The 26,499-nt window shown below is 46.8% G+C and overlaps 1 protein-coding gene across 1 annotated transcript in view; it reads right to left on the minus strand.

The window, feature by feature from the left end:
* Positions 1-24,958, minus strand: part of LOC125431262 — a 67,227-nt gene extending 42,269 nt beyond the window's left edge. The window contains exons 1-2 of the mRNA XM_048494029.1: positions 24,876-24,958; positions 23,478-24,068 (exon numbers count right to left, since the gene is read on the minus strand). Of these exons, the coding sequence (XP_048349986.1) occupies positions 23,478-24,068; positions 24,876-24,958 (674 nt within the window). The remainder of the gene's footprint in view (positions 1-23,477; positions 24,069-24,875) is intronic.
* Between the last annotated feature and the right edge of the window lie 1,541 nt (positions 24,959-26,499).

Genomic DNA, 26,499 nt, shown 5'->3' on the forward strand with positions numbered 1-26,499 from the left:
CGATAAAGACAGCAATTTTGCAATGATTCTCTGTTTATATCGATAATGTGTTATAATAAATAACAAATATTGAAGTAATAATAAATCTGAAAAAAATTCTTTGCCTGCTATTTGCCCACTGCTCCGCCTTTTGGCACACTATCCTGACCCCCCCAGTCAGTGGTGGGATTCAGCAGGTTCGCACCACTTCTGCAGAACCGGTTGTTAAAATGGTGCTTGTATACAACCAGTTGTTACATTATTTGAATCCCACCACTGCCCCCAGTCCTCCCTTCTCCTTATAGGCTGGCATGCTGGTGTTGTGATTCTAGTTTAACACAAACTGCTCCGTCTCCCGTCTACATTTTAGGCAGAAACTGTTTAAAGCAGTGATGGCGAACCTATGGCACGGGTGCCAGAGGTGGCACTTAGAGCCCGCTCTGTGGGCACGCACAAACAGAGTGCCCCCACACACATCTAGGCTGGCCTGGGCCACTGGGCTCGATTATTAGCATTAAACCTAAGACCTAGTTTTGGGGAAGCAGTGTAAGTAACCCTGTTAAGCGCTGTTAAACCCCACTGATTTTCTTGCGAAGAACTAAAGCGTGAACTAAATACAAAGACCTGGGAGTAAGCTTGGTTGCTGGCAATGGGACTTGCTTCTGAGTAAACCCTCCTAGGGTTGTGATGCCCCCATTCGAAGAGTTGCATGGTTGCTTCAAAGCAGAGCCACCTTCTACCACCAAGCTTACTCCCGAGTAACGCACGGCTCAGAGCCAACAATTTTTTCTAACTGAAAACCTCAGTATTCAGGTTAAATTGCTGTGTTGGCACTTTGCGATATATAAGTGGGTTTGGGGTTGCAGTTTGGGCACTCGGTCTCAAAAAGGTTCGCCATCACTGGTTTAAAGGGATGCATTTTAGCTGCACATCTGCACAGCCAACCTGCTGGGCAAACACCCCCACCTAGCCCCTCCCACTTTTTCAAAGCACTTGGGGGGGGCACCTGGGGAGGGGTAGGTGGTTCTATAGTGCCCCTGGGCACCATGTTGTGGATCCCCTACACTACCTTCTTGGCTCTCCAGCACATTTGGAGATCCCCCTTTGCACTTCCCCCAAGCTGCCCCTTTAGCAAAGGCGGGTCAGCACAGCCAAGTTATCCCCTTCCGTTCTCCAGCATGACAAAAACCACTGCCTTTCCCCACTCGCGGGCTTGCCCTGAAGATATTAAACGTAGCACTCCATTCTCCCAAGACCTGTCAGGCTGAAGTACAGGCAACGCAGTTCAAGACAGCAAGTTGATTGCCCAGGACAACAGCCTGACACTGACTAAATCAAACAATAGACTCTGACTGATTATAAGGAAAGGATCTACTGATCAACAATTGTGATGAAAGCATCTGGGAAGAGGAGGAAGTTGGTGACGCAGGGCCACGGGGGGAGGAAAGGGTTTGGTCCTTCGGTGGGCACCGTTAGCCTACTAGCAGTTTTCTAGAGCCTGTTGTATTTAGTTCTGGTGGGTTACACAACAGACTTCCCTCTACGATACACCTCTGAAGATGCCAGCCACAGATGCAGGTGAAACGTTAGGAACAAGATCCACCAGACCACGGCCACACAGCCCGGAAAACCCACCAGTTGAATCCGGCCGTGAAAGCCTTCGACAATACCAGTTGTATTTGTTCGTACAACAGGCTTTACGGCTAGCATTCTATAAAAAAACAAATATGCCACTCTCTATTCAAGTATCAGAAGGAAGCCAATTTGTTACATCGGTATAGGCAAGAAGCTTTTCTTGCCAGACTCACAATTTGCAAATGTTTGTTAAATTGGGGTTTCCCACTTGTCAGCTAGAGAGTTGGAGAGTCACTGCCAGTCCGAGCAGGCAGTATTGACCTTGATGAAGCAACAGTCTGATTCACTATAAGGAAGTTTCATGTGTTCACCAAACTAGATTAAATTATACAGGTACAGCTGCTTCCCTAGCATCAGCAAGTATCAACAACAGGCTCAATGTCTTCCAACAGAAGTGCCTACGCCAAATCCTGGAGATCCGCTATTATGACCACATCGCTAACAAAGAAAGGCTCCGAAGGAGCGGCATGTGCAAACTTCATACCATCGTTGCACACAGAAGACTTCGACTGGCTGTTCATGTCCTTCGCATGGAGAACCGTCGGATCCCAAAGACGGTAATGAGGTGGATACCTCCCAATGCTAAACAACAGCAAGGATGCCCTTGAAACACCTGAAGGAGAACATTCGAGCAAGACCTGAAGGTACCTGAAGAGGAGGAGGAGGAGGAGGAGAAGAGTTGGATTTATATCCCCCCTTTCTCTCCTGTAGGAGATTCAAAGGGGCTTACAAACTCCTTTCCTTCCCCCCCTCACAACAAACACCCTGTGAGGTAGGTGGGGCTGAGAGAGCTCAGAAGAATTGTGACTAGCCCAGGGGTAGGGAACCTGCGGCTCTCCAGATGTTCAGGAACTACAATTCCCATCAGCCCCTACCAGCATGGCCAATTGGCCATGCTGACAGAGGCTGATGGGAATTGTAGTTCCTGAACATCTGGAGAGCCGCAGGTTCCCTACCCCTGGACTAGCCCAAGGTCACCCAGTTGGCGTATGTTGGAGTGCACAGGCTAATCTGAATTCCCCAGATAAGCCTTCACAGCTCAAGCGGCAGAGCAGGGAATCAAACCCGGTTCCTCCAGATTAGAGTACACCTGCTCTTAACCACTACACCACTGCTGCTCCTGAGGCTGAACACTGGTTCAAGACTGGAAATGCTGGAGAGTACTTGTTGCCTGATATGCTACTTAGCATGATGGATTTGATGATGACGACGACAGCTGCTTCCAGCACAGGCATGCCGTGATTAAGGAAATGTCGTCCCGGAAAATTTCTGACATCCCTTGTCAAAAGCATAGGAGAATTGCCAGGAAAATTCAGTGGCAACTTTGTACGGCAGACCATCTCTCCACCCCTCATGTTCGGCAATAAACAATTCCCAACAAACTATCAGGATGAGTAAGTATGGGTATATTGTGTAAGTATTAGATCTACTGTCTCTCCACCACTCAGCTTATGAATTCACTTGGACCGCCCGGAGCAAGTTAATTATATTCTTATTTTTCTGGTGCCAAAGTCTCTGTGCACAATAATTCAGACAGAAACAACTTCTTTCAAAAATAAAAATATTGTCTGCTTGTGTTTTTTTTCAAAGGCCACGATAGAGCTCTTCATTCTTGGTGCAAACAGAGACCGTTTTAAGCAGGGTGGGGGGTAAGAGACAGAAGAGAGTGGGGGTAACAGACTGACGAGATTTCTTCAGAAACCGCTTGTCTTCAGAAACAGTCAAAGTCAAGAATGCAAATGAGTTTCGCTAAAAGAAGGACCGCCAATCAATATCAGAGGCTCCATCCCTCGGTGAGAATAGCTACCCAGGGATGGATAAAGAGTTGAAGGTTTGGCGGCAGGGGGCAGAGGGAGAAGAGGAACAAAATAAAAGGAGATGAAAGCAAATAAATCAAAGTACAAACAAAATTAAGAAGTGCAAAGTGAAGCGGGGAAGCACGAATGCACAAGATTGACCTATTTTTTTTAACTGAACCAGACAGCAGTTGAGACAAAAGGGAAAGTATTAAGGGGAAACACACACGCACACACATAGAAAGAAAAGGGAACATTCGAGGAAACTGACGAGGAGCAGTGTGCAAGAGACAGTCATAGAATCATGGAGTTGGAAGAGACCCCAAGGGCCATCAAGTCCAACCCCCCCGCAATGCAGGAACACACAATCAAAGCACTCCTGACAGATGGCCATCCAGCCTCTCTTTAAAAACCACCAAAGGAGACTTCACCACACTCCAAGGCAGTGCATTCCACTGTTGAACAGCCCTTACTGTCAGGAAGTTTTTCCTGATGTTTAGGTGGAATCTCTTTTCCTTCATCTTGAACCCATTACTCCTGGTCCTAGTCTCTGGAGCAGCAGAAAACAAGCTTGCTCCCTTAAATCCGGTGGCAGAAGGTCTTAAACGGATAGATACCCTTCCACGTCCAATTGGAGAACCCACACTTTTAAAGGCTCTGCCTGTCCTATTCAGTGGCACAGTTCACCAGGATTTGTCCGTTAAAGAGAGGTTAACCCAGTGGTGGGATCCAAAAATTTTAGTAACAGGTTCCCATGGTAGTGGGATTCAAACTCTGGCGTAGCGCCAATGGGGCTGGGTGGGGCACGACGGGGGAGGGGCATTCATGGGCGGGGCTGTGGCAAGGACGCAGCTGCTGCGCCAGTCCTTGGGCGGGAAATGAATGCACGCAGGCGCAGGCTGCCACGCACGCCGGTGCACCTCCTGCTGGACTGCTTCAAGTTCTGCACGCTACTGCTGAGAGGAGGGGCGTAACTAAGGCAAAAATCACGTGGCAAAATCACCAATTAGTAACCCCCTCTCGGCACACACAAATAATTAGTAACCTACTCTCGGGAACCTGTGAGAATCTTGTTGGTCCCACCTCTGGGTTAACCGCCTTTAATTCTGATAATACAAAAGCATAAGGGAGTAGAGTTGAGTTCTCTATGAACTATAAACCAGCAATCCAGACAGAACGCCTGTAAAAACTTTTGTCTTTTATCGGGGAAAAAAATATTCTTCTTATTGAGCAAGACAGGAGAAAAAGTTAAGACTACAACTGCTGCAAAAAGAAATGTTCAAAATTAACAAAATTCCTAGCATTGCTTGATCGTATTATGACAAGCAACAGTTTTGAAAGCAAACCTGGCGTCAGCCTTCGTTCCACGGCTTTTAGGGATTATCAAAGGCTGAAGTTACCTCACCTAGTCTTCTTCGGAGACTGCCACCCAGAGAAATCTGCTCTATTGCATCATGTAGTTATGATCTAGATAACTAATCAGTTCATAACTAAATATGAGATAATCAATGTGAGGGCAAATAAGCCAATCAACAAGGGAGATAGTCAATTGGCATTCTTGTGTTGTTGTATCTCAACTTTTAACCTCTATTAAAAAGCAATTAATCTAACTTTTCTGTATTTGTTTCAATTATCTGTCCGAGATGACAGCAACTTGAAGTAAACAAAAGTTCTTTGACGGTTGAAAAGTGCTCAGCTTGCAAACTAAGGAAGAAAAGATTAGTGACATAGCAATACCGCTACAATCCCCTGTTCAGATCCCAGGCAGAATCACTCTGTTCAACAGTTCTGGCTATGTCCAAAACTTCTAAGAACTATGACCCTTAGATGACAGATTCTTTACTCTTTGTCAGAGTCAAAGCCATTCCCAACCAATAAGGACATCAGAAGTAGGATGAATCATATTATATAACTAATTCCAAACCTGGCCCCATGCAGATCAAAAAACTTGAACCAAAAGGTGCCAGGTACAGAGATGGGCAGAGGTATTGACACAGCAAATGGCCAGTGGGGGTGGGATTGCCCCCCCAAGTCTCATGGGTCCCTGTTGGTAAGCCCCCTCCCAATATTATTATTATTATTTTATTATTATTATTTTATTGGACTTATATACCGCCCCATCCCCGAAGGGCTCTTAGCTTGTTGGTAACACCTAGACCAGTGATGGCAAACCTTTGGCACTCCAGATGTTATGGACTACAATTCCCATCAGCCCCTGCTAGCATGGCCAATTGGCCATGCTGGCAGGGGCTGACGGGAATTGTAGTCCATAACATCTGGAGTGCCAAAGGTTCGCCACCATGGACCTAGACCATTTCATGAAAAAATTAAAAAGTGCTTTAAGATCAGACTATTGGTCCATGTAGCACAGCATCTTATTTTCCTCAGTGGCCCCTTAGTGGCTAATCCCTCAGTGCCCCCCCCCCAACAACTAGTATTCAGAGGTGTACTGCTTCTAAACATGGAGGTTCCATTAAGCCATCACAGTTAGCCATTGATGGATCTATTCTCCACGAATTTCCAACCTTACCTCAGACTGGCATAGCTGGTTGGTTTTCTTTTAAAAATCAACTTTGTTGATATACAGAAAGTAGGAATTTGGCACCCGTAACTGTGCCATGAATCCTTATGAGTTCACCTCCAGGAACCGATATCAGACATTGTTTTTACCTGTGACTCAAAAGGTTACATAACTTGAACATCAGATTTATATGTTATGGAAATATGCAGGTCTGCAAGAAAATGGTTCCTGCCTACTTATGCCCATTCTTCAAGGCAAGACCTCGGAACAGAAATTAAACAATTTTCTGTCACTACCTTCTAAAGTCTCCAAATGCCTGCGTGTCCTTTGACTCTTTTCATCTGAGAGAAATCTCAGGAGGCTGCAAGGCAGACAGTCTGGGAATGTTAGGCCAAAAGAACAAACCCAGCCAAATTCAACAGGAAGCTACACAGATCCGCATTCCCTAAAACTGTTTTCAGACTTCGGACAGCTGAGGCCTGCTCCCTCCCCCAAAAATTCAAATTGAAGTCCCTTTCATTCTTACGGATGAAAAGGATTATGTTTGGCTGTCTAGCTGGCCACAATACTAGACTAGAGAGATCACTGGTTTCATTCTGAGCAGCTAGTTTGATTCTAACAGGACTTTAACAAGGGAGTCCTTGAGATCTATTGGAGAGTATTGGATTAAGACAAGAAGGACTAAAAGTGAAAAAATGTAGATATTAATTATAAGCACAGAGTTAGAATTATGCTTGGATTCTTAGTGAGGTAGCTGAAGTCACCATATATATGTGTAGGTGTTTGTGTATATGTTTTTTTCTTTTAAAAAATTTAGCATTACTATTATAGGGGGGAGGGGGACTAGATCTAATTTCTTCTTTATCTTTCTATGTATGTGTCATTCAGATGTGTAAAATAAATCAAAATTCTCAAGAAAAAAAGAAGAGATCTAGATGAAGGAACACAAAACATATGTCCATTTGACCCCCCTTCCCATCCTTCTCCCTCCTCTCTCTTTACTTGCCTCTCTATTCTTTTCTTCTCCTCCCCCCATCCCTTTCCAATTTAGTCTGCAAAATATTTTAGGCATAGAAATCCTGCTACCCTGCAGAGTCGTGCGCAAATGCACTCATACACAGACCCGTACACAATAATAATAAAGCCTTTCCACCGACTCTTCCCAAGGGAGTTTTATTTTGGAGCTCGGAGAAAATTAAGAACACCTAAAGTACATCCTGTCACTTTGCAAAGCTGCACCCGAGATTAATTTGAAATACACACTATGCAAAGTCCATTAGATTTCACTTTGGCCTGCAGAGAGGGAGGACACGCTCCCAAGGAGAATTTAAAGAGCCTGGCTGCATGTTCGGAGCCAGATTCTGAGAATCCCTAGTCAGAGAAGGACAAGGAGGGCAGGACTTCCAAATCCAAAAGGCTCAGCTGCGATGTGGGCCACAAGGTACCAGTGGTAGCTGAGGGCAGCTTGAATCCAGAGGTGGGATCCAGCAGGTTCTCACAGGTTCCCGAGAGTAGGTTACTAATTATTTGTGTGTGCCGAGAGGCGGTTACTAATTGGTGATTTTGCCACGTGATTTTTGCCTTAGTTACGCCCCTCCTCTCAGCAGTAGCGCACAGAACTTGAAGCAGTCTAGCAGGAGGTGCACCGGCGTGCGTGGCAGCCTGCGCCTGCGTGCATTCGTTTCCCGCCCAAGGACCGGCGCAGCGGCTGCGTCCTTGCCACAGCCCCGCCCAGGAATGCCACGCCCCCGTCGTGCCCCACCCAGCCCCATTGGCGCTATGCCACAGTTTGAATCCCACCACCATGGGAACCTGTTACTAAAATTTTTGGATCCCACCACTGCTTGAATCACTTGGGGGAAAAAATAGGGGAGCACCAAATGCATAGCCTCACCCCAGGGTTTCAGTTGTGACTATGAGGCAAAGAAGAGTAACATCCTACAATGTTTTGCAATTTGGCTAGTTTGCTAATCAAATGGTAACAGGTGGGTTGCAACAGAGAATGAAACAGTTTCTCAAGTAGTTTCTAATCCATAGGACTTCCCCTCTTATTCCTTGAACGTCACCAACTTCATGCTGTGCTTGCAAGGTCAACAGGAGTAGAGCAGGGCCCATGACTCAGGGGTAGAGCAACTGTTTTTCATGCAGAAGGCTCTGGGTTCAATCTGATCAGGTGATGTGAAAGCTTCAGGTACTGAGTGATGTGAAAGATCTTCTGGTGTAGTGGTTAAGAGCAGGTAGACTCTAATCTGGAGAACCAGGTTTGATTCCCCACTCTGCCACATGGGTGGCGGAGTCTTACCTGGTGAACCAGATTTGTTCCCCCATGCCTACATTCCTGCTGGGTAACCTTGGGCTAAGTCACAATTCTCTCAAAACTCTCTCAGTCCCACCTACCTCACAGGGGGGAAGGGGGAGGGGAGGGAAGGAGATTGTAAGCCCCTTTGGGTCTCTTTACAGGAGAGAAAAGGGGGATATAAATCCAAACTCTTCTTCTTCTTCTACTGCCAACTGTGTTGCCAAGTACAGGGTTTTACTTCTTCCCATCATAGAAATGAATGACAATTGACTTACACAGAGGAAAGAACAGAAGCAAGCTTGCCAGAAACTAGGACAAGGAGTAATGGATTCAAAGTACAGGAAAAGAGGTTCCGCCTAAACATTAGGAAGAACTTCCTGACAGTAAGGGCTGTTTGACAGTAGAATATGCTGCTTCAGGGGGTGCTGGAATCTCTTTTTGGAGATTTTTAGACAGAGGCTCGATGGCCATCTGTCGAGAGTGCTTTGACTATGTATTCCTGCACGGCAGGGGGTTGGACTAGATAGCTTTGGGGGTCTCTCCCAACTCTATGATTCTATGAATAGGGCATTTCTGGAGGAAACAGTGCGGGCGGAAGGCCAAAAAAACTCTCTGTTCCTGAGGACTGTGCCCACTCCTACCCAGGAATGTCTCTCCATAAACATGAAAACACTTCCACTGTTTACAAAAAAAACCCCTCACACAACCCTATACATCCTTTGCCCAAAACCTGCCATGGAATCTCTCCATGCCCCCCGCCTCTTCCAACCCTGCACAATTCCTTCTGCCAAGTTCTCCTTTTGCTTCCCTGTTTAGAAAATTACATTTAAACATTTACACACTAGATTAAGGAGTTAGTTGTTCATTCTGTACAGCTGGTTTCACAAGGTTTTATGGAGAGAAAAAGAGAGAGATGGAAACAGTGGCTCTGGAGCTTAGACGGTTTGAAAGGGAACAGCTATTTATTAAGATATTTTGAAACAACCCTCCACCCCAAAAAACTTTCCCATCAAAGGAATGCCACAAGACAGTTTAGAGAAACAAGTGTGAAGCTCAGTACAGAAATGTAATAAAAACACAATAAATATAAGCAGTGGTGGGATCCAAAAAATGTAGTAACAGGTTCCCATGATGGTGGGATTCAGTGGAGTAGCGCCAATGGAGGTGGGTGGGGCACGACGGGGACGTGGCCAGGCATTCCAGGAGCGGGGCATTCCTCGGCAGGGCTGTGGCAAGGCCACAGCCGCTGCGCAGGTTCTTGGGCAGGAAACGAATGCACGCAGGTGCAGACTGCCACGCATGCTGGTGCACCTCCTGCTAGACTGCTTCAAGTTCTGCGCGCTACTGCTGAGAGGAGGGGCGTAACTAAGGCAAAAATCACGTGGCAAAATCACCAATTAGTAACCGCCTCTCGGCACACACAAATAATTAGTAACCTACTCTCGGGAACCTGTGAGAACCTGCTGGATCCCACCTCTGAGTATACCTCCAAATAACTGGTCCAGACCACAAAACAACTGTGGAAAGTCCTCCCCTGTTTTTGCACATCCAGGTCAAGCCGGAAACCTTGATTTGATCTAACAAAGTAATTCTTGTATGTCTGGCAAGCATCTCACACCTCCACCATCTGAAAATGCCAGAGTTGTCTGAGTAGGAGAACCATACCATAGTGTGCCCCCACTTAACCCTTTTCGTTCTTGTTTTAGATCTTGACAGATCTTCTCTGTTCTTCTTGCAAACAGGAGAGATGAAGCAATGAAAGAACTGAAGCCCAAATCACTGCAGGGAGCTGCCAATTGCTACTGCTCTTTGGCACAACCGCTGGGGCACGGAGTACTAGCAGGCCTGCAATAAACTAAAATGCAGAGACATCAACAGGGATCCGCTCAATTGCTGACAGGGATAACCTCCAACATCTATCCAGTATCCATCTATGCCAGCAATGTCAGGTGTTGTACAGAAGGGTTTCTCTCTGCCCTTGCTCAGAAAGGTTACTTTCCAATAAACAGGCGATGGAGAATAGGTATAGGGATTTTTATTTTGATAGGATGGGGAAAGATGGCAATGGACATGCAGGCAAAATAAAAGCTCGTGCTGAAAGAGTAGACTAACCTTTTAATCTGGAAAACACCATTAGCCTCCAGTGGATTCTCATTCACAGGAAACTTAACCCAGCCATATTGCCTTCAAACATCTCACTGCTCAAGCAAGTGAGCTCGCAGCAATAATAATAATAATAATAATAATAATAATAATAAGAAGAAGAAGAAGAAGAAGAAGAAGAAGAAGAAGAAGAGAGCACCATCTCAGAAGAAGAGGAAGAAGAAGAGGAGGAGGAGGAGGATTTATATCCCCCCGTTTCTCTCCTATAGGAGACTCAAAGGGGCTTACAATCTCCTTGCCCTTCCCCCCTCACAACAAACACCCTGTGAGGTAGGTGGGGCTGAGAGAGCTCCGAGAAGCTGTGACTAGTCCAAAGTCACCCAGCTGGTGTGTGTGGGAGTGCTCAGGCTAATCTGAATTCCCCAGATAAGCCTCCACAGCTCAGGCGGCAGAGCGGGGAATCAAACCCGGTTCCTCCAGATTAGATACATGAGCTCTTAACCTCCTACGCCACTGCTGCTCCTGTTTGACACAATCCACAGGGTACGATGAAAGCCACTCCTCATCCTCATGCATGCGAAAAAAAAATCAGGGGGGGATTTTTAATTTAAAAAGAATATAGTCATAATGTATTGTCGAAGACTTTCACGGCCAGAATCACTGGGGTGCTGTGTGGTTTCCGGGCTGTATGGCCGTGTTCCAGCAGCATTTTCCACTGACGTTTCGCCTGCATCTGTGGCTGGCATCTTCAGAGGATCCTCCGAAGATGCCAGCCACAGATACAGGAGAAACGTCGGGAGAAAATGCTACTAGAACACGGCCATGCAGCCCGGAAACCACACAACATCTCAATACAGTCACAGTTAATGTTTCAGAATTGTCAGGTTGTTTTCATCACTCTGCTCATTTTTTAACTTTGTCACTCAGTTTTATTACATTGTGGGATGTATATATTACTGTCTTCCATTGTATATTTTAGTGAATTGTTCTTGAACTTTGAAATACAGTTTTATTGTATTGCAGGTAATGTGTGTCCTAATGCTCACACTACTGTTTTTATTGGTCTAATGTGCCCTGAGTCTCAGAGAGAAAAGCAGGCTACACATTGATTGATTTACTTATACCCCCATCTATCTCCCCAATGGGGACCCAAAGCAGCTTATACTGTTCTCCTCTTCTCCATTTATCTTCATAACATCCCTGTAAGGTAGCTAAGGTTGAGCGTGCGTGACTGGTCAGCGGGCTTCTATAGCAGATCCTAGTACAACACTTTAACCGCTACACAACAGTGAAGCTCAATAATTTCACTGGGAAGGGTGTCTTGGTGGTTAAGAGTGGGAAGGGGGTGGGAAGGGGGAAGGGGGTCTTAGTGGTTAACTGCAGAGGACTCTAATCCGGAGAACCAGGTTTGTTTCCCCACTCCTACACATGACGCCTGCTGGGTGACCTTGGGCTATTCACAGTTCTCTTCAAACTCTCCCAGCCCCACCTACCTCACAAGGTGTCTTTGGTGGGGAGAAGGGAAGGAGTTTGTACGCTGCTTTGAGACCTCTTCTGCACATGCAGAATAATGCACTTCCAATGCACTTTGCAGCTGGGTTTTACTGTGCAGAATACCAAAATCCACTTTCAAACAATTGTGAAAGTGGGCTGAAAGTGCATTATTCCGCATGTACGGAAGAGGTTCAGAAAAGCAGGGTATAGATCCAAACTCTTGCTAGGCAGAAGAGGGAGGCAGAGTTCAACACTCAAGGGACCCACTGCTGTTGACATCATTCCTTGGCGCTGTATCCACCCATAGCAGTGGTGGCGAACCTATGGCACGGGTGCCAGAGGTGGCACTTGGAGCCCTCTCTGTGGGCACGCGCAGAGTTCATCATGTGGGGGGGGGAAATCCCCCCCCCCACATCTAGGCTGGCCTGGGCCGCTGGGCTCGATTATTAGCATCAAACCTAAGACCTAGTTTTGGGGAAGCAGTGTAGGTAACCCTGTTAAGCGCTGTTAAACCCCACTGATTTTCATGTGAAGAACTAAAGCGTGATCCTTTACCTGGGAGTAAGCTCGGTTGCTGGCAACGGGGCTTGCTTTTGGGTAAACCCTCCTAGGGTTGTGATTTGAAGAGTTCCATGGTTGCTTCAAAGCAAGGCCACCGACTACCACCAAGCTTACTCCCGAGTAACCCATGCCTCGGAGCCAACTAAACTAAAACCTCAGCATTCAGGTTAAATTGCCGGGTTGGCACTTTGCGATAAATAAGTGGGGTTTGGGTTGCAATTTGGGCACTCGGTCTCGAAAAGGTTCGCCCTCACTGACCCATAGCTTCTTGGCGACCCATTACCAAGCTTAGGGCCAGCAATGTGTTACCTCCATCAAAGTCTTTTCAGCAAAGCAACAAAGCTAGATTGCTTCACCTCTGCCACTGCACTGCACTGCACCTGGTCTACATGCTCTCTTCCATCAGCTGGCAAGATCTCGTTTCCCCACCTGATACACAACAAGCCGTTGCAGGTCGCGAGGTCACACAGGTCAGGAGAGTTAGCCAGCTTCATATTTTGCTGGCCCCTTTGCAATAATAGCAGCCGCATCTCCGAGTGTGCCCAGCGGCAGCCAGCCAACGCCTTGCAAAAGGCAGGCTAAGGACATCTCCCGGGCTTAATGTCTTCTCTCGCCAATATGCAAAGCAAACCCAGAAGAGCGCAAGCAAAGGGAAGCCCGCAGGCGCTGAGACTCTTCTCCAATTTCAATGACCCGGTGGTAACTAATCCCGATGACACACATACCTGGACTCACAAAATATCGTTGTCTACACTGCCTGTTTGGTAAGAAAGAATCGCAAGGAGGGAAGCTGGTTTCCCCCCTTGGAAAACACAAACGACAAAGCGCAGGTTGTGTAGGCATATGAGACAGCCGCCGCAAGTACCAGACAACAGTAGAAGGCAGAATGCAAACAGCTTAAATAAAAGCCTGCAGGCTAGTAGCCTGGGGTCTTCTTTACAGGATTATACAAACCCTCCCGTATTTATGCTAGCCTGGTCTCGCCAGATCTTGGAAACTAACAAGGATCTGCCTTGGTTACTATTTGGATGGGAGGCCGCCGAGGAAGTCCAGGGTTGCTACAAAGAGGCAGCAAATTGCAAAAACACAATTGGTGCTGCTGCAGGGAATGCAAACGCGACTACAAATGTAAATGGACTGATAACCCCACCCGCAATACAATGCACTCAACCACACCTTTGCATAGCAAGTTCCACCCAAACACTTACTGATTGGTTGTGGTGGTTTTTTCGGGCTGTGTGGCCATGGTCTGGTGGATCTTGTTCTTAATGTTTCACCTGCATCCGTGGTTGGCGTATCACAGAGGGAAGTCTGTCACTTACTGATTGGTTTCCCTCCCCCCCCCCCATGAGACATGGACAATATATACCCCAGTAAATATTCCCTTCTCACTAGACACAGTGTGTAACAGACTTCCCTCTGTGATACACCTCTGAAGATGCCAACCACAGATGCAGGCGAAAAGTTAGGAACAAGTTCTACCAGACCTTGGCCACACAGCCCAGAAAACCCACCACAACCAGTTGAATCCAGCCGTGAAAGCCTTCGACAGTACAAGATTGTTTGCTCTCAGCTCGATGGCCCATACTAGCCCGATCTTATCAAATTTTGGAAGCTAAGAAGGGTTGGCACTTGGATGGGAGACCATTAAGGAAGTCCAGGGTTGCTCATGGCAAGTCACATTTCTTGCCCTACAGGATCACCATATATCTGCTGCAACTTGAGATAACTTTCCACCCCTGAATCACAGGCCCCGACCAGTATTTGTGAAATAAAACGCTACTTGTATTTTAAATCAGTACTGCTACAGTTGATTAGTGAGAGGCATCTCATCAATTTAGCAGGCGGCACCTTTTTAGAATTGCTGATAATTTCGGGTACAAATCCATGGGTGATAGTCCCTTTGCTGAAGAGCAGCAGTGGCGTAGTGGTTAAGAGCAGGTGTACTCTAATCTGGAGGAACCGGGTTTGATTCCCAGCTCTGCCGCCTGAGCTGTGGAGGCTTATTTGGGGAATTCAGATTAGCCTGTGCACTCCAACACCCGCCAGCTGGGTAACCTTGGGCTAGTCACAGTTCTTCGGAGCTCTCTCAGCCCCACCTACCTCACAGGGTGTTTGTTGTGAGGGGGGAAGGGAAAGGAGTCTGTAAGCCCCTTTGGGTCTCCTATAGGAGAGAAACGGGGGGAATATAAATCCTCCTCCTCCTCCTCTTCCTCTTCCTCCTCTTTTGAGATGGTGCTCGCTGTAACTTGTGCATGCACCGTTTCAAAATCAAGAAATAATTTGTTTTTCTCAACAACGGTTTTGTCATATGCAAATGTATGCCACTGGATCGACAAAAATCTGTGTGATTATTTAAACAAAATTTCTTTAATGAAGTGAAATATGCATATTGCAAACAAGACTGTCATGACTCGTTATGGTAAAGCAAAGGGCATATGCCACTGAAGAGTTCCAGAAGCCCTGCTTTCAAAGTGTACTTTTCTCATGTCACCTATTTATAGCAAATAAAATATTGCTGGCAAACCTATACAGAAAGCCAGCTTTCCATTTCTGGCATGTTGATGTATGGGAAAACATCCTTCTCATCACGACTTCTGAATTCCAGCCATGTAAGTTCCAGATACTGTGAAACTCTGAACATAAGCTAATAGATTTTTTTTGCTATCAAGTCACAACTGACTTAAAGAGACCCCGTAAGATTTGCAAGGTAAGAGACCTCCTACAGAGGTTTACCATAGCCTGCCTTTGCATCCTGACCCTGTTATTCCTTGGAGGTCTCCCATTCAAATGCTAGCCAGGGTCAGGGCTGAGAGAAAATGTGATTGGCCCAAGATTACTCTGCAAGCTTCCAGGTGTGAGTTATGTGCCATCAGGTTTTTTTCCAGCTCATGGCAACCCTATAAATTAATGTCCTCCAAAATACCCTATCATTAACAGCCTTGCTCAGGCCTTGCAAACTGAAGGCCGTGGCTTCCAACGTGGTGTAGTGGTTAAGAGCAGATGCACTCTAATCTGGAGAACTGTGTTTGATTCCCCGCTCTGCCACTTGAGATGTGGAACCAGATTAGCCTGTGCACTCCCAACACATGCCATCTGGGTGACCTTGGGCTAGTCACAGTTCTTTGGAGCTCTCTCAGCCCCACACACCTCACAGGGTGTTTGTTGTGGGGGGCAGGGAAGGGAAAGGAGATTGTAAGCCCCTTCGAGTCTCCTTACAGGAGAGAAAGGGGGGGATATAAATCCAAACTCTTCTTCTTCTTCCTTCATTGAGTTAATCCATCCTATGTTGGGTCTTCTGCTTTTCCTGCCACCTTCCACTTTTTCTAGCATCGTTGTCTTTCCAGTGTGATGGAAGTATCGTAAGTTTTAGTAGACTTAACAACAAACTGTGGGGTATCCTGGGGAAGAAAACGGGGAGGGGGGGCACACATGGCATCAATTCAGTGAATCGGGGGGAGTCTGAAGTTCCTACTAAGAGCCGGGGGAGGGCGGTATACAAGTATAATTGATGATGATGATGATGATGATGATGATGATGATGATGATGATGATGATGATGATGATGATGATGATGATGATGATGATGATGATGATGATGATGTGTGGTAGACACATCACAAGCAGTCCAGGTCATTTGTCTATATACTCATACAGGGAGGGAATTCCTTGTTCTTATAAACTATTGACAGGGTATATTAAGGTGTTAGGTGAAATACAAATCTGATGTGAGCCAAGGTTAGCTTTTTAAAGATGTGTACAAAATGAGCTGAAATCAGAGCACAGATATCTTTACAGGAATTTCATCACTACAGCCAAAACTGGCGAAATACAGGTAAAAATTAAAGCACCGGATCATTATTGATCCGTAAGGTGACATGACACCACAATGTTTACTAGCAGACGATGTTTATGAGGAGATTCACCACTGCCTTCCTCATTTGTCTACACTTTGCCCCCCAGGAAGCTAGGTCCTGGAAGGGTGGAAGGCCGAATCAGCCTTCAGCCAGTTACCAGAAACGGGTACTGGTCAGTGAAAACGGTGCCTCCGTACCTCAGAGTTACAATCCAAAATTCTTCAAAAGGCAAAACTAGGCCAATTTTGGATCACTCGTCAACCTCTTTACACAGCAAGAGGTTCATAACTAAAGGCAAGACTCTTAGCAAACGTTCACATTTGCTCTCTAAGCATACTAATGAACCTGAATTCCCCGAAGGCCCTTTGTCGGTTCCACACAATTGAGAGGTGCACTGCGCTATGAAAACTATTTGAGGTATGCAAATTGCTTATGGGACCTGCATCAGGGAGTTTTGGAAAAATAGCACAAGACGCTTCTGGAACATGCAGGTGGGAAACGGCTGGCAGGGCACCAACAACAGCTGTGGTTCTGGAACAGTGTGGCTCTTACAACAGTCCGCAATGTACGGACTCATGTAACGTGATAGGTGGGACGCTCCAGCTAAAACATGCAGTGCCCACTGACTTTTGACAAAACCTCATTCTCACTCAGAAGCCCAATCAGATTGCACAACACTGTGGAGACGGATCTTTTGGCAGACTGCACTAAACACCCTCCCATGATGCACTTGCAAACTTGAGAATGAATCCCCCAAGCACGCTACCCTAAACTTCTTAACAGAAAGCCACAGAGACTACCAAGACAAGAGCTCAAACTTCCAAGGGTACTGACAAGACACTCATAAATCAGAGGGCAGGAGACACTTGAAGACACTTTTCTCATATAAGCCAACCTACCAACTAAGATACCTCTTTAGTTGGGACTCTTTAGTTTGGAGAGGAGACGTCTGAGGGGGGATATGATTGAAGTCTATAAAATTATGCATGGGGTAGAAAATGTTGACAGAGAAAATTTTTTTCTCTTTCTCACAATACTAGAACCAGGGGGCTTACATTGAAAATGCTGGGGGGAAGAATAAGGGCTAATAAAAGGAAACAATTCTTCACGCAACGTGTGATTGGTGTTTGGAATATGCTGCCACAGGAGGTGGTGACGGCCACTAACCTGGATAGCTTTAAAAGGGGCTTGGACAGATTTATGGAGGAGAAGTCGATTTATGGCTACCAATCTTGATCCTCTTTGATCTGAGATTGCAAATGCCTTAGCAGACCAGGTGCTCAGGAGCAGAAGCAGCAGCAGAAGGCCATTGCTTTCACCTCTTGCACGTGAGCTCCCAAAGGCACCTGGTGGGCCACTGCGAGTAGCAGAGTGCTGGACTAGATGGACTCTGGTCTGATCCAGCTGGCTTGTTCTTATGTTCTTATACCCTTCCCTGGTACCACCTGAAGAGGTAAGATGCATGGCTTTCTCGGGACTTTCTCAGTAGTGGCACCTTGACTTTTGACTGCTCTCTCGCTTGGCCCTTGCCTGACTAGGCCAAAACATTTCTCTCAACCCAAGTATTTATGTTTGTTTATTTTACTGGGATTGCTATCCCGCCCCTTCCCAGCCAAAACCAGGCTCATTTTATGAGCATTTTATGTTACTTTTTGACATGTGTTTCTTGACCTGTTTTTATTGGCCTTACCTGTTTTTACTGTTGAGAGTTATTAGCGAGCCACTATGAGCAGGCAGCAAACAAATTCTGTAACTAATCAATAAGAAATATCAGGATAAAATCCAAGGGTAGGACTGCCTTATTCCTGACCCCCCACCAAGCTTATTATCACTGCGGGGTGTGTGTGTGTGTGGCTTTTGCTTCCCGTAGGATAGAAAAAGAATAAATGGGGTGGGGTGGTCTGTATGTTTGCATGTCTATCTCTAAAAATGGTGGATGGGCTATGTTTTGCTTGAGGAACATCAAGTTTTGTAGATCCACTGGGTAGTCCAAGCCAGCCAGAGAATACTATCAGTGAAGATCATGAGTAAAACACGACCTCACAAATCAGTCACCGTCACCACCAGTCCAAATGGCTGGTTATAGTTGGGGAATCAAAAGCAGGTGGACCTGATATTTGAAAAGTCACTACTTCATACATGAGAACAGTAGGTCTATAAATCATGGGCCTTAAATGGGTTAAGAAATCTCACCTACTTGAGCATAAGTCCCTACAGAGCAGCCATCTTCTCCTGTAGTCTTCTGGAAGGACTGAGTGACCATGTGCATTTGTAGAGACAAAGGGAGCCGTTGGGATATCACTCTCCTTGGTACACTTCCAGGTATTCAACCTTTGCTTCCTATCTCTACCTCTCTTGACCTGCTGACTATGGTTCTGGTCTTGGAGAAAGTGAAGTCATAACTGACTCCCTGTTTTCCTGTCACATGGCTCTGATGTCATGGGATATCCTGTCAGGGACATCCCCCATCCAGTGGGTTCCGCATCTGAAAAGCTTCAAGTTTACGGCATTAAAGACTCCAGGATCTCATAATTTTCTCAAGGCTCATGATAGGCTTTGACATAAATACCAAACATGGTGTTGGCGGAGTTTTTTCACTTGATAAAAAAAAAAAAAACTGGTAGCACAAAGGAGAAACACAACTTGTGGAAACAAAGGACAGATGAATTCATTTTTCCAACAAAAAATAAAACAGTGAATTAAATCTGGCTCTATAAGCCATTCATTCCCTACGCTCTATCAAACTGTGCCTGGAAACTCAGGTAGAGTTGAATCCCATTCAAAATGGGATTATCACACAAATTCTGAGGGCCTCATTTTAATGGTCTCCTAAACAGAGTCGGTAGGCGATTTTAATAAGAGCCACATAATCATTTTTCTTCTCAATTATGACTGCTCTGGAGTTTCAAGGAGTTTAATTCCTAGAAGGTTAACAATAGAGATTTCTTTTTTTTAACATATGGCTCTGTTAATCTCTTTAAAGTATTTAGGACTATTAACAAGAAACGCAACCGTATCATCGAACAGCTAAAAAAGAAACCACATTACAAACACCCAGTAGCAATTATCTACTTTGCTGCTAATTGCCAGGATTCTCCTGAAATGTTCTTTAATTTCTAGGATGCAATTACTAACGGAATGGCAGAAGCCTAAGAAATTACTGGTTATTCAGATGAAGGGGTGGGATCCACACTAACTTTTCTGCTGAAACAGGCATTTGTGTCAATGGAATGGAATATTCTGTCTCCCCCTTCCACAGTCAGTCACTAATCTCCTAAAAGTCATGCTCCTTGGACACATGAGACCCCCCAAGAAACATGACAGGCAAATCAGGAATCTGCAGCAAGCAAAGGTAATTGGTGGAAATTATCCCACCACTGTGAGAGTCAGTGTGGCAAAGTGCAGGTGTCAGACTAGGACCTGGGAAAACCATGCTCGAATTGTATTGTCGAAGGCTTTCCCAACGGGAATCACTAGGGTGTTGTGGGTTTTCCAGGTTTTATGGCTGTGTTCCAGGAACACGGCCATACAACCTGGAAAACCCACAACACCCTAGTGATTCCGGTTGGGAAAGCCTTCGATAATACATTGAACATCTCTACGGGGAGAAATTGTTCCAAGACATACGGAGAATGGAAAAACTATGGATCAGGAAATCACACACACTCTGTTCCCTAACTTTTCTTTTACGCTGCAGAGACCCAAGAACTATTCCATCATTTCTCACAGACAAAGGAACTTTCAAATCGCCATATGTTCACCGTATCTATGACCGCCTAGAACACACACTTAACTGGAACAAGGCCATACAACCCAGAAAACCCACAATACCCTCATGCTCAAATTGCTACTCTGCCATGAAAACGGGCTGGGTGACCTTGGGCCAATCACGCATTCTCAAGTCTTGACTCTGGTGTGTATTTGGGTGACAGACCTCCAAGAAATACCAAGGTCACAATGCAGAAACAGGCGATGGCAAACCACCTCTGAACATCTCCCGCCTTGAAGCCCTACAGAGTCGCCACAAGTCAGATGTGGTTTTGCAGTAAACACCAATCTCCCAGGAAGCCACAGATTGGACATGAACACAAAAGTCTTCCCCACTACATGACTGATATTCAACTGACTCCAAAAACGGAGGTTATGTCAGCCATCATTAACAGCCACTAATTGGCATCATCCATAAATTGTGCCTGAATGTCTATCAAGTGACAGATGAGTTATGGTGACACTTAGAGTTTTCAAGGCAAGAGACCTTCAGAGCGGCCTTGCTATTGCCTGCCTCTGCATCACAATTCTTCTATTCCTTGGTGGTCTCCCTTCCAAATACTAACCAGCAATTAACTTGCTTAGCTTCTGAACTCTGACGAGACTGAGCTTGCCTGTGTCATCCAAGTCAGGCTCTGCAACTGTTTACTCTCTTTTAAAAAGCCAGCTAAGCAGGAAACTGTCCCTATATCCTGCAGCAATGACTCCCACAATTTTTTAAATTTTGGGGCCCACACCGCAGATTCTCAACTGAAAATGTAAAAATCAGTACAAAACGGGAAAGTATTAAACAAAAATTAAATGAACCAGATCACACACTTAAAAAAAAAAAAAGAGCCTGGAACGTAATATTATTCAAAAAAAGCTGGAAGTGATTAATATTGGCATGATCACAAAAGATAAATAACATCAAACCCTTTTTGCCGATATCAGCGAAGAAGAAAATCAGACTGTTGATCACAGCTGCACAATGTTCTTTTCTGAATGTGCATTCCTTTGGCAGCAACTTCCTGCATGTACTCAGATTTCTTAGGGCCAGGCTAAATTTAAGGAGGGCAGCATCTCCTAGAGCCAACGTGTATAAGGGGGTTTTTTTTCAAAAGAAGGCCACATGATCTACAAAGTTTTGCGTCAGACGTCCATCCCCAATTTTAGCCGCTCAATAACTCCGATGTGGCAATATTGTCACGGAAGATCAGAATCAAGGGTACTGGGCGTGACTCGAATATGCGTTACAAGCAATTTCTCCAGTGTTGTTTTACTTTTGTCAGTCATTCTTCAGATAGCCCCAAGTTTCATAATGTAACTGGAATGAAATTAAAACTTTTCAACAGCTTGAGAAAATCGGCTAAAAATCTCAGGCAGGATTGCATTTGTCCATTGGCACATATGTTGGACACCGGTATCCAGGTGTACCAAACACAACTCAGGTGTTCCGGATGACGCTTTTTTTCAAATTCACTTTCTGAAGCACCAAAGATGCTGCCCTAAGGACACCTGCTTGGAAGACATGGGTGACTGGGACAGACACATAACTAGCAACTTTGGCATGGAATGCAAGAATATCAACTTGCACCCCTATACTTTCATGATTGTTATTTTGGTAGAAGGTAAACACAAAGGTAACCAGAGTAATAATGTAGGAAATATTAGATTGTAAGACAAAATGGCCAGGGTCAAAGTGTCAGTGTCCAGAGGGAACAAACACCAGTCTGAAGTGAGAGATGTCACATACACATTGATATGATCATGTTTTGAACGAACAAGCATACTAACAAGGAAAACAGGGAGCATGTGAAATGCTGCTTACCAGGACTCTGATGTTCTGCCGAGTCCATACCTGCGTCCACTGATACTTTAACTAGCTGCAGACAGACCCTTTGCCTGAATAAGAGACAGGAGGTCCCACCCTGCACCTGGTCTGGCCAGTGGTCAATACTGACACCACACCAATCACCTTCAGACAACTGTGCGATGGCAAAGTGTAGCCAGTCAGGCAGCCGCCTGGAGTCCTTCGAGAGATTGGCGGGGAACAAATGTAAAGGATAAATACATGAATAAATAAAATATTTGCAATGTTAAATTCCCTGCATGAAAGACGGTATTAAAAAAGTGTCTCTGAAATGTGTTCTTTGGACAATTTTTTTTGGCTGAGGACAGCACATTGTCCCACTACTATTGCAATAAAAGTTTACCTGCTTCTTTGAACCAATCTACCTGTCTCTGGGCAAAATGGGAGACTGTTGGGAGTTTTTCAACAATAACACCACAAGATTTATTTCGGTTACCACGTTTTTTGCACCTCTCAGCTGTGTGTGTCTGAGACACGTGCCCTTGACCTGCACAGGATGTACTTCTAAAAACACCTGGCGACAGAAGAAAAGCCAAGATTTTTCGCAGGGCTCATTTCGCAGGACTTACTTATTTCTGGAAGTTTGTTAACCGCCCCCCCCCCTTGTGAAATCCTAAACGTACTGATTTCTTGTTCCCAGTAAACACGCATCGTGAGATTCCTGCTTTTTTTGGGGGGGGGGGTAACCTTCTGCTGCCATGACACACACACACACACAGAGTTCTATGAACTGTTCAAGAAACTAGCTGTAGCCAGGCAGAGACCAGAGATGGAAAAGAGAACAGATCCTTTCAGCTCAGCAAGGGATGCGGCTGATAGATATTTGGGGAGGGGGGGGAGGAACAGTCGGCCAGGGAAACCTGGCCTAAGCCCACAGGAAGTTCCAGTCTGGCCCACCGTCCCTGCCCCCCCTCCCCAAATATCTATCAGCCGCATCCCCCAGTCCATTTTAGCCAATGCGCATGCAAGATCCGGTTACCAAAAGGCACACAAAGCCAAGCAGCTGGGGGATCGCGAAGGCTCGGCAGGAGGAGTTACTTCTCGGGGGGGGGGGGGGGATGACTCTTTGCAAAGCCCTCCAAACTTTGCAAAGCCCTCCAAACTCGAGCCCGCCGTCCCGCGGTCCCCTTTCCCACGCCGCTTCAGCCGTCCTGTCCCGCTGCCCCACTTCGCAAAAAGTTATTCCCTCTCCCCGCCCGGAAGAGGCCTCCTCCAGGTCCGGCGCCCAACTTTTCCGACCGGGGCCCGCCCCGATCCACCTCCCAGGCGGCGTCCCGGGCCGCTTCCCTCCCCGCAAGCAAGCGCAACCCGCCCGCAGGCACCGAACCCCGCGCTCGCTTCCCGGCCCGGGCTGCACCGCGCCAGGAACCTTTCCCCTTCCCCCGTGCAACCTGTGGGGCTTACTCCCGAGTAAGCCCGCTCCGGGGCCCGCCTGCCACGCTTCCCCCCCCCCCCGTTTGCATTTTGCACCGCCTCCTCCGGAAGGGCGTCCCGGCCGGAGGAGAGCGGCCACCGCGGGCGGCTCGGCTCCCGGGGCTCCGTCTGCAGCGGGCGCAGAAGGGAACTCCGCGCCGGGGCTCTCCCGCAAGTTCGCAGCCCCGCGGGGACTCACCGGCACGTGCAGGCGCTCCGGGGCCGCCGCCGCTCCTCCGCCCGGCCGACGTGGCACAGGGGCAGCAGCGGCTCCTCCCCGGCCCAGGCGCGCCGCTCCGGAGGCTCCTCCCGCCTCGGCGCTCGCCGCAAGCCCGACGCCCTCTGCCGAGCCGCCCAGCCCACGAGGGGGTGCCCCGGCCTCGGCCGCCGCTGCAGGGAAGCCCCCGGGGGCCACAAGCCTCGCAGGAAACGCCGCGGGAGCCTCGGCAAAGCGGCCGCCGCCGTCCTCTTTGCGCAAAGGCGCAGCCTGCGCGGACGGCGCCCCACGTTGGCTCGCAAGTCAATAAAGTCCTCGGGAAGCCGGAGCGCTCGGCGGGGCTTACTCTCGAGGAGGCGCGCGCGGAGGGAGGGCGGGCTCGTTTTCTCCGGGTTCACCCATGCGGGGTTGGGGGAGGAGGGGAGAAAGCGGTGAGCTCGACTGCACCATTGGAAAATGCAGAGAGCGGGATGCTGCTGCTGCTGCTGCTGCTGCTTCTTTGGAGTGGAAGGGGGACGGAAAAATCCTCTGCAAAAAGAAAAAATTAACCCCCTGCAAATCGAAAACTTGCACCTTATTCAAAAAAAAAAATTCCCGTGCAAAATGTTTTAACCCCCTGCAAATCGAAAACTTGCACCTTTTCTAGCCGCTCTATTTTATTTGTTGCGCTGCTTTTCTTCTTTTGGGGGGGGGGGGGGGGGGCGCACAGTGGCCCATTGGAAAATGAGAGCTGCGTTCTCTCCACCTGCTCTTGGAAATAGTTCGGTTCGTTCTGCCAGCACCGAACTCCTTTGCTTATAGGACAGAATAAGTCCAGTTGCTGCGGCAACGGCCCCCCCCCTCCCCACTAATAGGAGTCTTGGGGAACCAAAGACTAATGCAGTTAGTGGGGTTCAAAGTTTAGAGCCCATTGGATCAGATGCAGTCCTCGAGGGTTCCACCTATGTGTGTGTGTTGCACCTATGAATTTTTATTTATTAGTTTGCTTCTTTTGTGCCTCCATCTTTCTCCCCAGTGGGGGACTCAAAAGAAGTTTCTGCTGCTTCCATGAATGACAGCATGGAGATTCGAACCTGGGTCTTACAGATCCTAATCTGAGATTAGCCCCAATCTTTTTGTTGCTCGGGGCACATTTGGGATTCTGACATGCCACAGTGGGCGCGGAAACAAAACAGCAGCCACAAGAGGCGGCCTGAGCCCCCAAAAGATCATCGCAGCTTCGTTTAAGGAACACGGTGCAGATGTTTGTGCTGCGGTGGCCACGGTGGCCGAAGCAACATTTTGGAAAATCTGCACAGCCAATCAGATCTCTGATGGACAGATGCCTTGCTAGGCAAAAGCCCACCTGGCCACACCCACTTCCTAAAAACACTTGGGTGCCAGAAAAGGTGTTGGGATGCCATGGGGTTGGAGACCCCTGTGCTAGCCTCTCTGTTGGGGGACAACGGGTACAAAGGAGCCATCGTGGTGTAGTGGTTAAGAGCAGGTGGATTCTAATCTGGAGAACCAGGTTTGATTTCCCACTCCTCCACCTGAGTGGCAGAGGCTTATCTGGTGAACTAGATGAGTTTTTGCACTTCTACATTCCTGCTGGGAGACCTTGGGCTAGTCACTGTTCTTCGGAACTCTCTCAGCTCCACCGACCTCACACGGTGTCTGTTGTGGGGAGAGGAAAGGAAAGGAGCTTGTAAGCCACCTTCAGTCTCCTTACAGGAGAGAAAAGTGGGGTATAAATCCCTACTCCTCTTCTTTAAATAAAGTATAGAGATGAGAATGGAATAAACAGCTGCTGAAACGCAACAGGTACATACAGGATATTTTTATGCATCTGATGTTCTTTTGGCCACTGTGTCGACTATAGTTCTCTCTCTCTAACCACAAGGGTTGTGTGCACAGCTGTGAATACCCCTTCTGACAAAACAGAATCCAATTCACAACTGTCACTCTAAATCTGTTAGACTTCGGTATCGTAGTCTCGAGTTGCAATTCTAGGATTACTTTGAACCAGGCCCTGTGGCACAGTGATTTACTTCAAAGTAAACATGCAGTCCTGAACAAATCGACTAAATCTCAGTGAAACCTGTGGGATTTATCAGTGCATTGTGGGGGAAAAGGTGGTGTAGGGCTTATGTGGCCAGTTGTCTCATTCCCCATGTTTCAACCTACGTATGAGCAGGAGGAATTGAGGGGTCTGTTGTTTAACTCTGCATTCTGTTTATGAGTTTTCAACGACACCCTTGTTCACATGTTACAGGAAATGCATGGGTAATTCGTGTACACTGTACATGTGATTTATTATGTACAGATGAACAGGCACTAACCTGGATGATCTAGACTAGCCTTATCTTGGCAGATCTTGGAAGCTAAGTAGGGTCGGTCCTGAGTAGTACTTGAATGGGAGACCACCAAAAGGAAGAAGAAGAGTTTGGATTTATATGCCCCCTTTTTCTTCTGTAAGGGGACTCCAAGGTGGATTACAAGCTCCTTTCCCTTCCTCTCCCCTTCCTCTTCCCAATTGTGCTAGTGTAACCTCAGCTTGTGGGTTCTGTGGGGCAGAACTTGGAATGAGTTTGCAACAACAAATTTTAAAAACAAAATGGTTTACTTTCTTAACATATAACATCAAACATCAACATTTAACATCAAACTTCAAGGTCCTGTTCAGGTTGCATTTTCAAGTCCTTATATTTACAGTCTACTGATACTGCCAAGTCTAATTCTTCTTTGCAAGTGGGTTGGCTCCTGAAGACTCCAAGGGCTTGGTGAACAGGATTGAACATGGTGAAGGTTTCCAGGAGAACTCTCACCCATTACAACCACAAAAAGAAACCCTGAAACAATAAACTCCAACATTTACAACATAGCAAAAATAAACTACCACCTTCCCAGTAGTTCCCAACAACATTGCAGTTTCCTTAACAAGGTGTTAAGGGCTTATAGAAATCAAGGTCCGAGTCTGGTAGCCTTGTCTCCTCCAAACTACATGAGCTCTGCTGCAGCCTCT

The sequence above is a fragment of the Sphaerodactylus townsendi genome, linkage group LG04 (genome assembly GCF_021028975.2).
Source record: "Sphaerodactylus townsendi isolate TG3544 linkage group LG04, MPM_Stown_v2.3, whole genome shotgun sequence".
In the NCBI taxonomy this organism is placed as follows: Eukaryota; Metazoa; Chordata; class Lepidosauria; order Squamata; family Sphaerodactylidae; genus Sphaerodactylus; species Sphaerodactylus townsendi.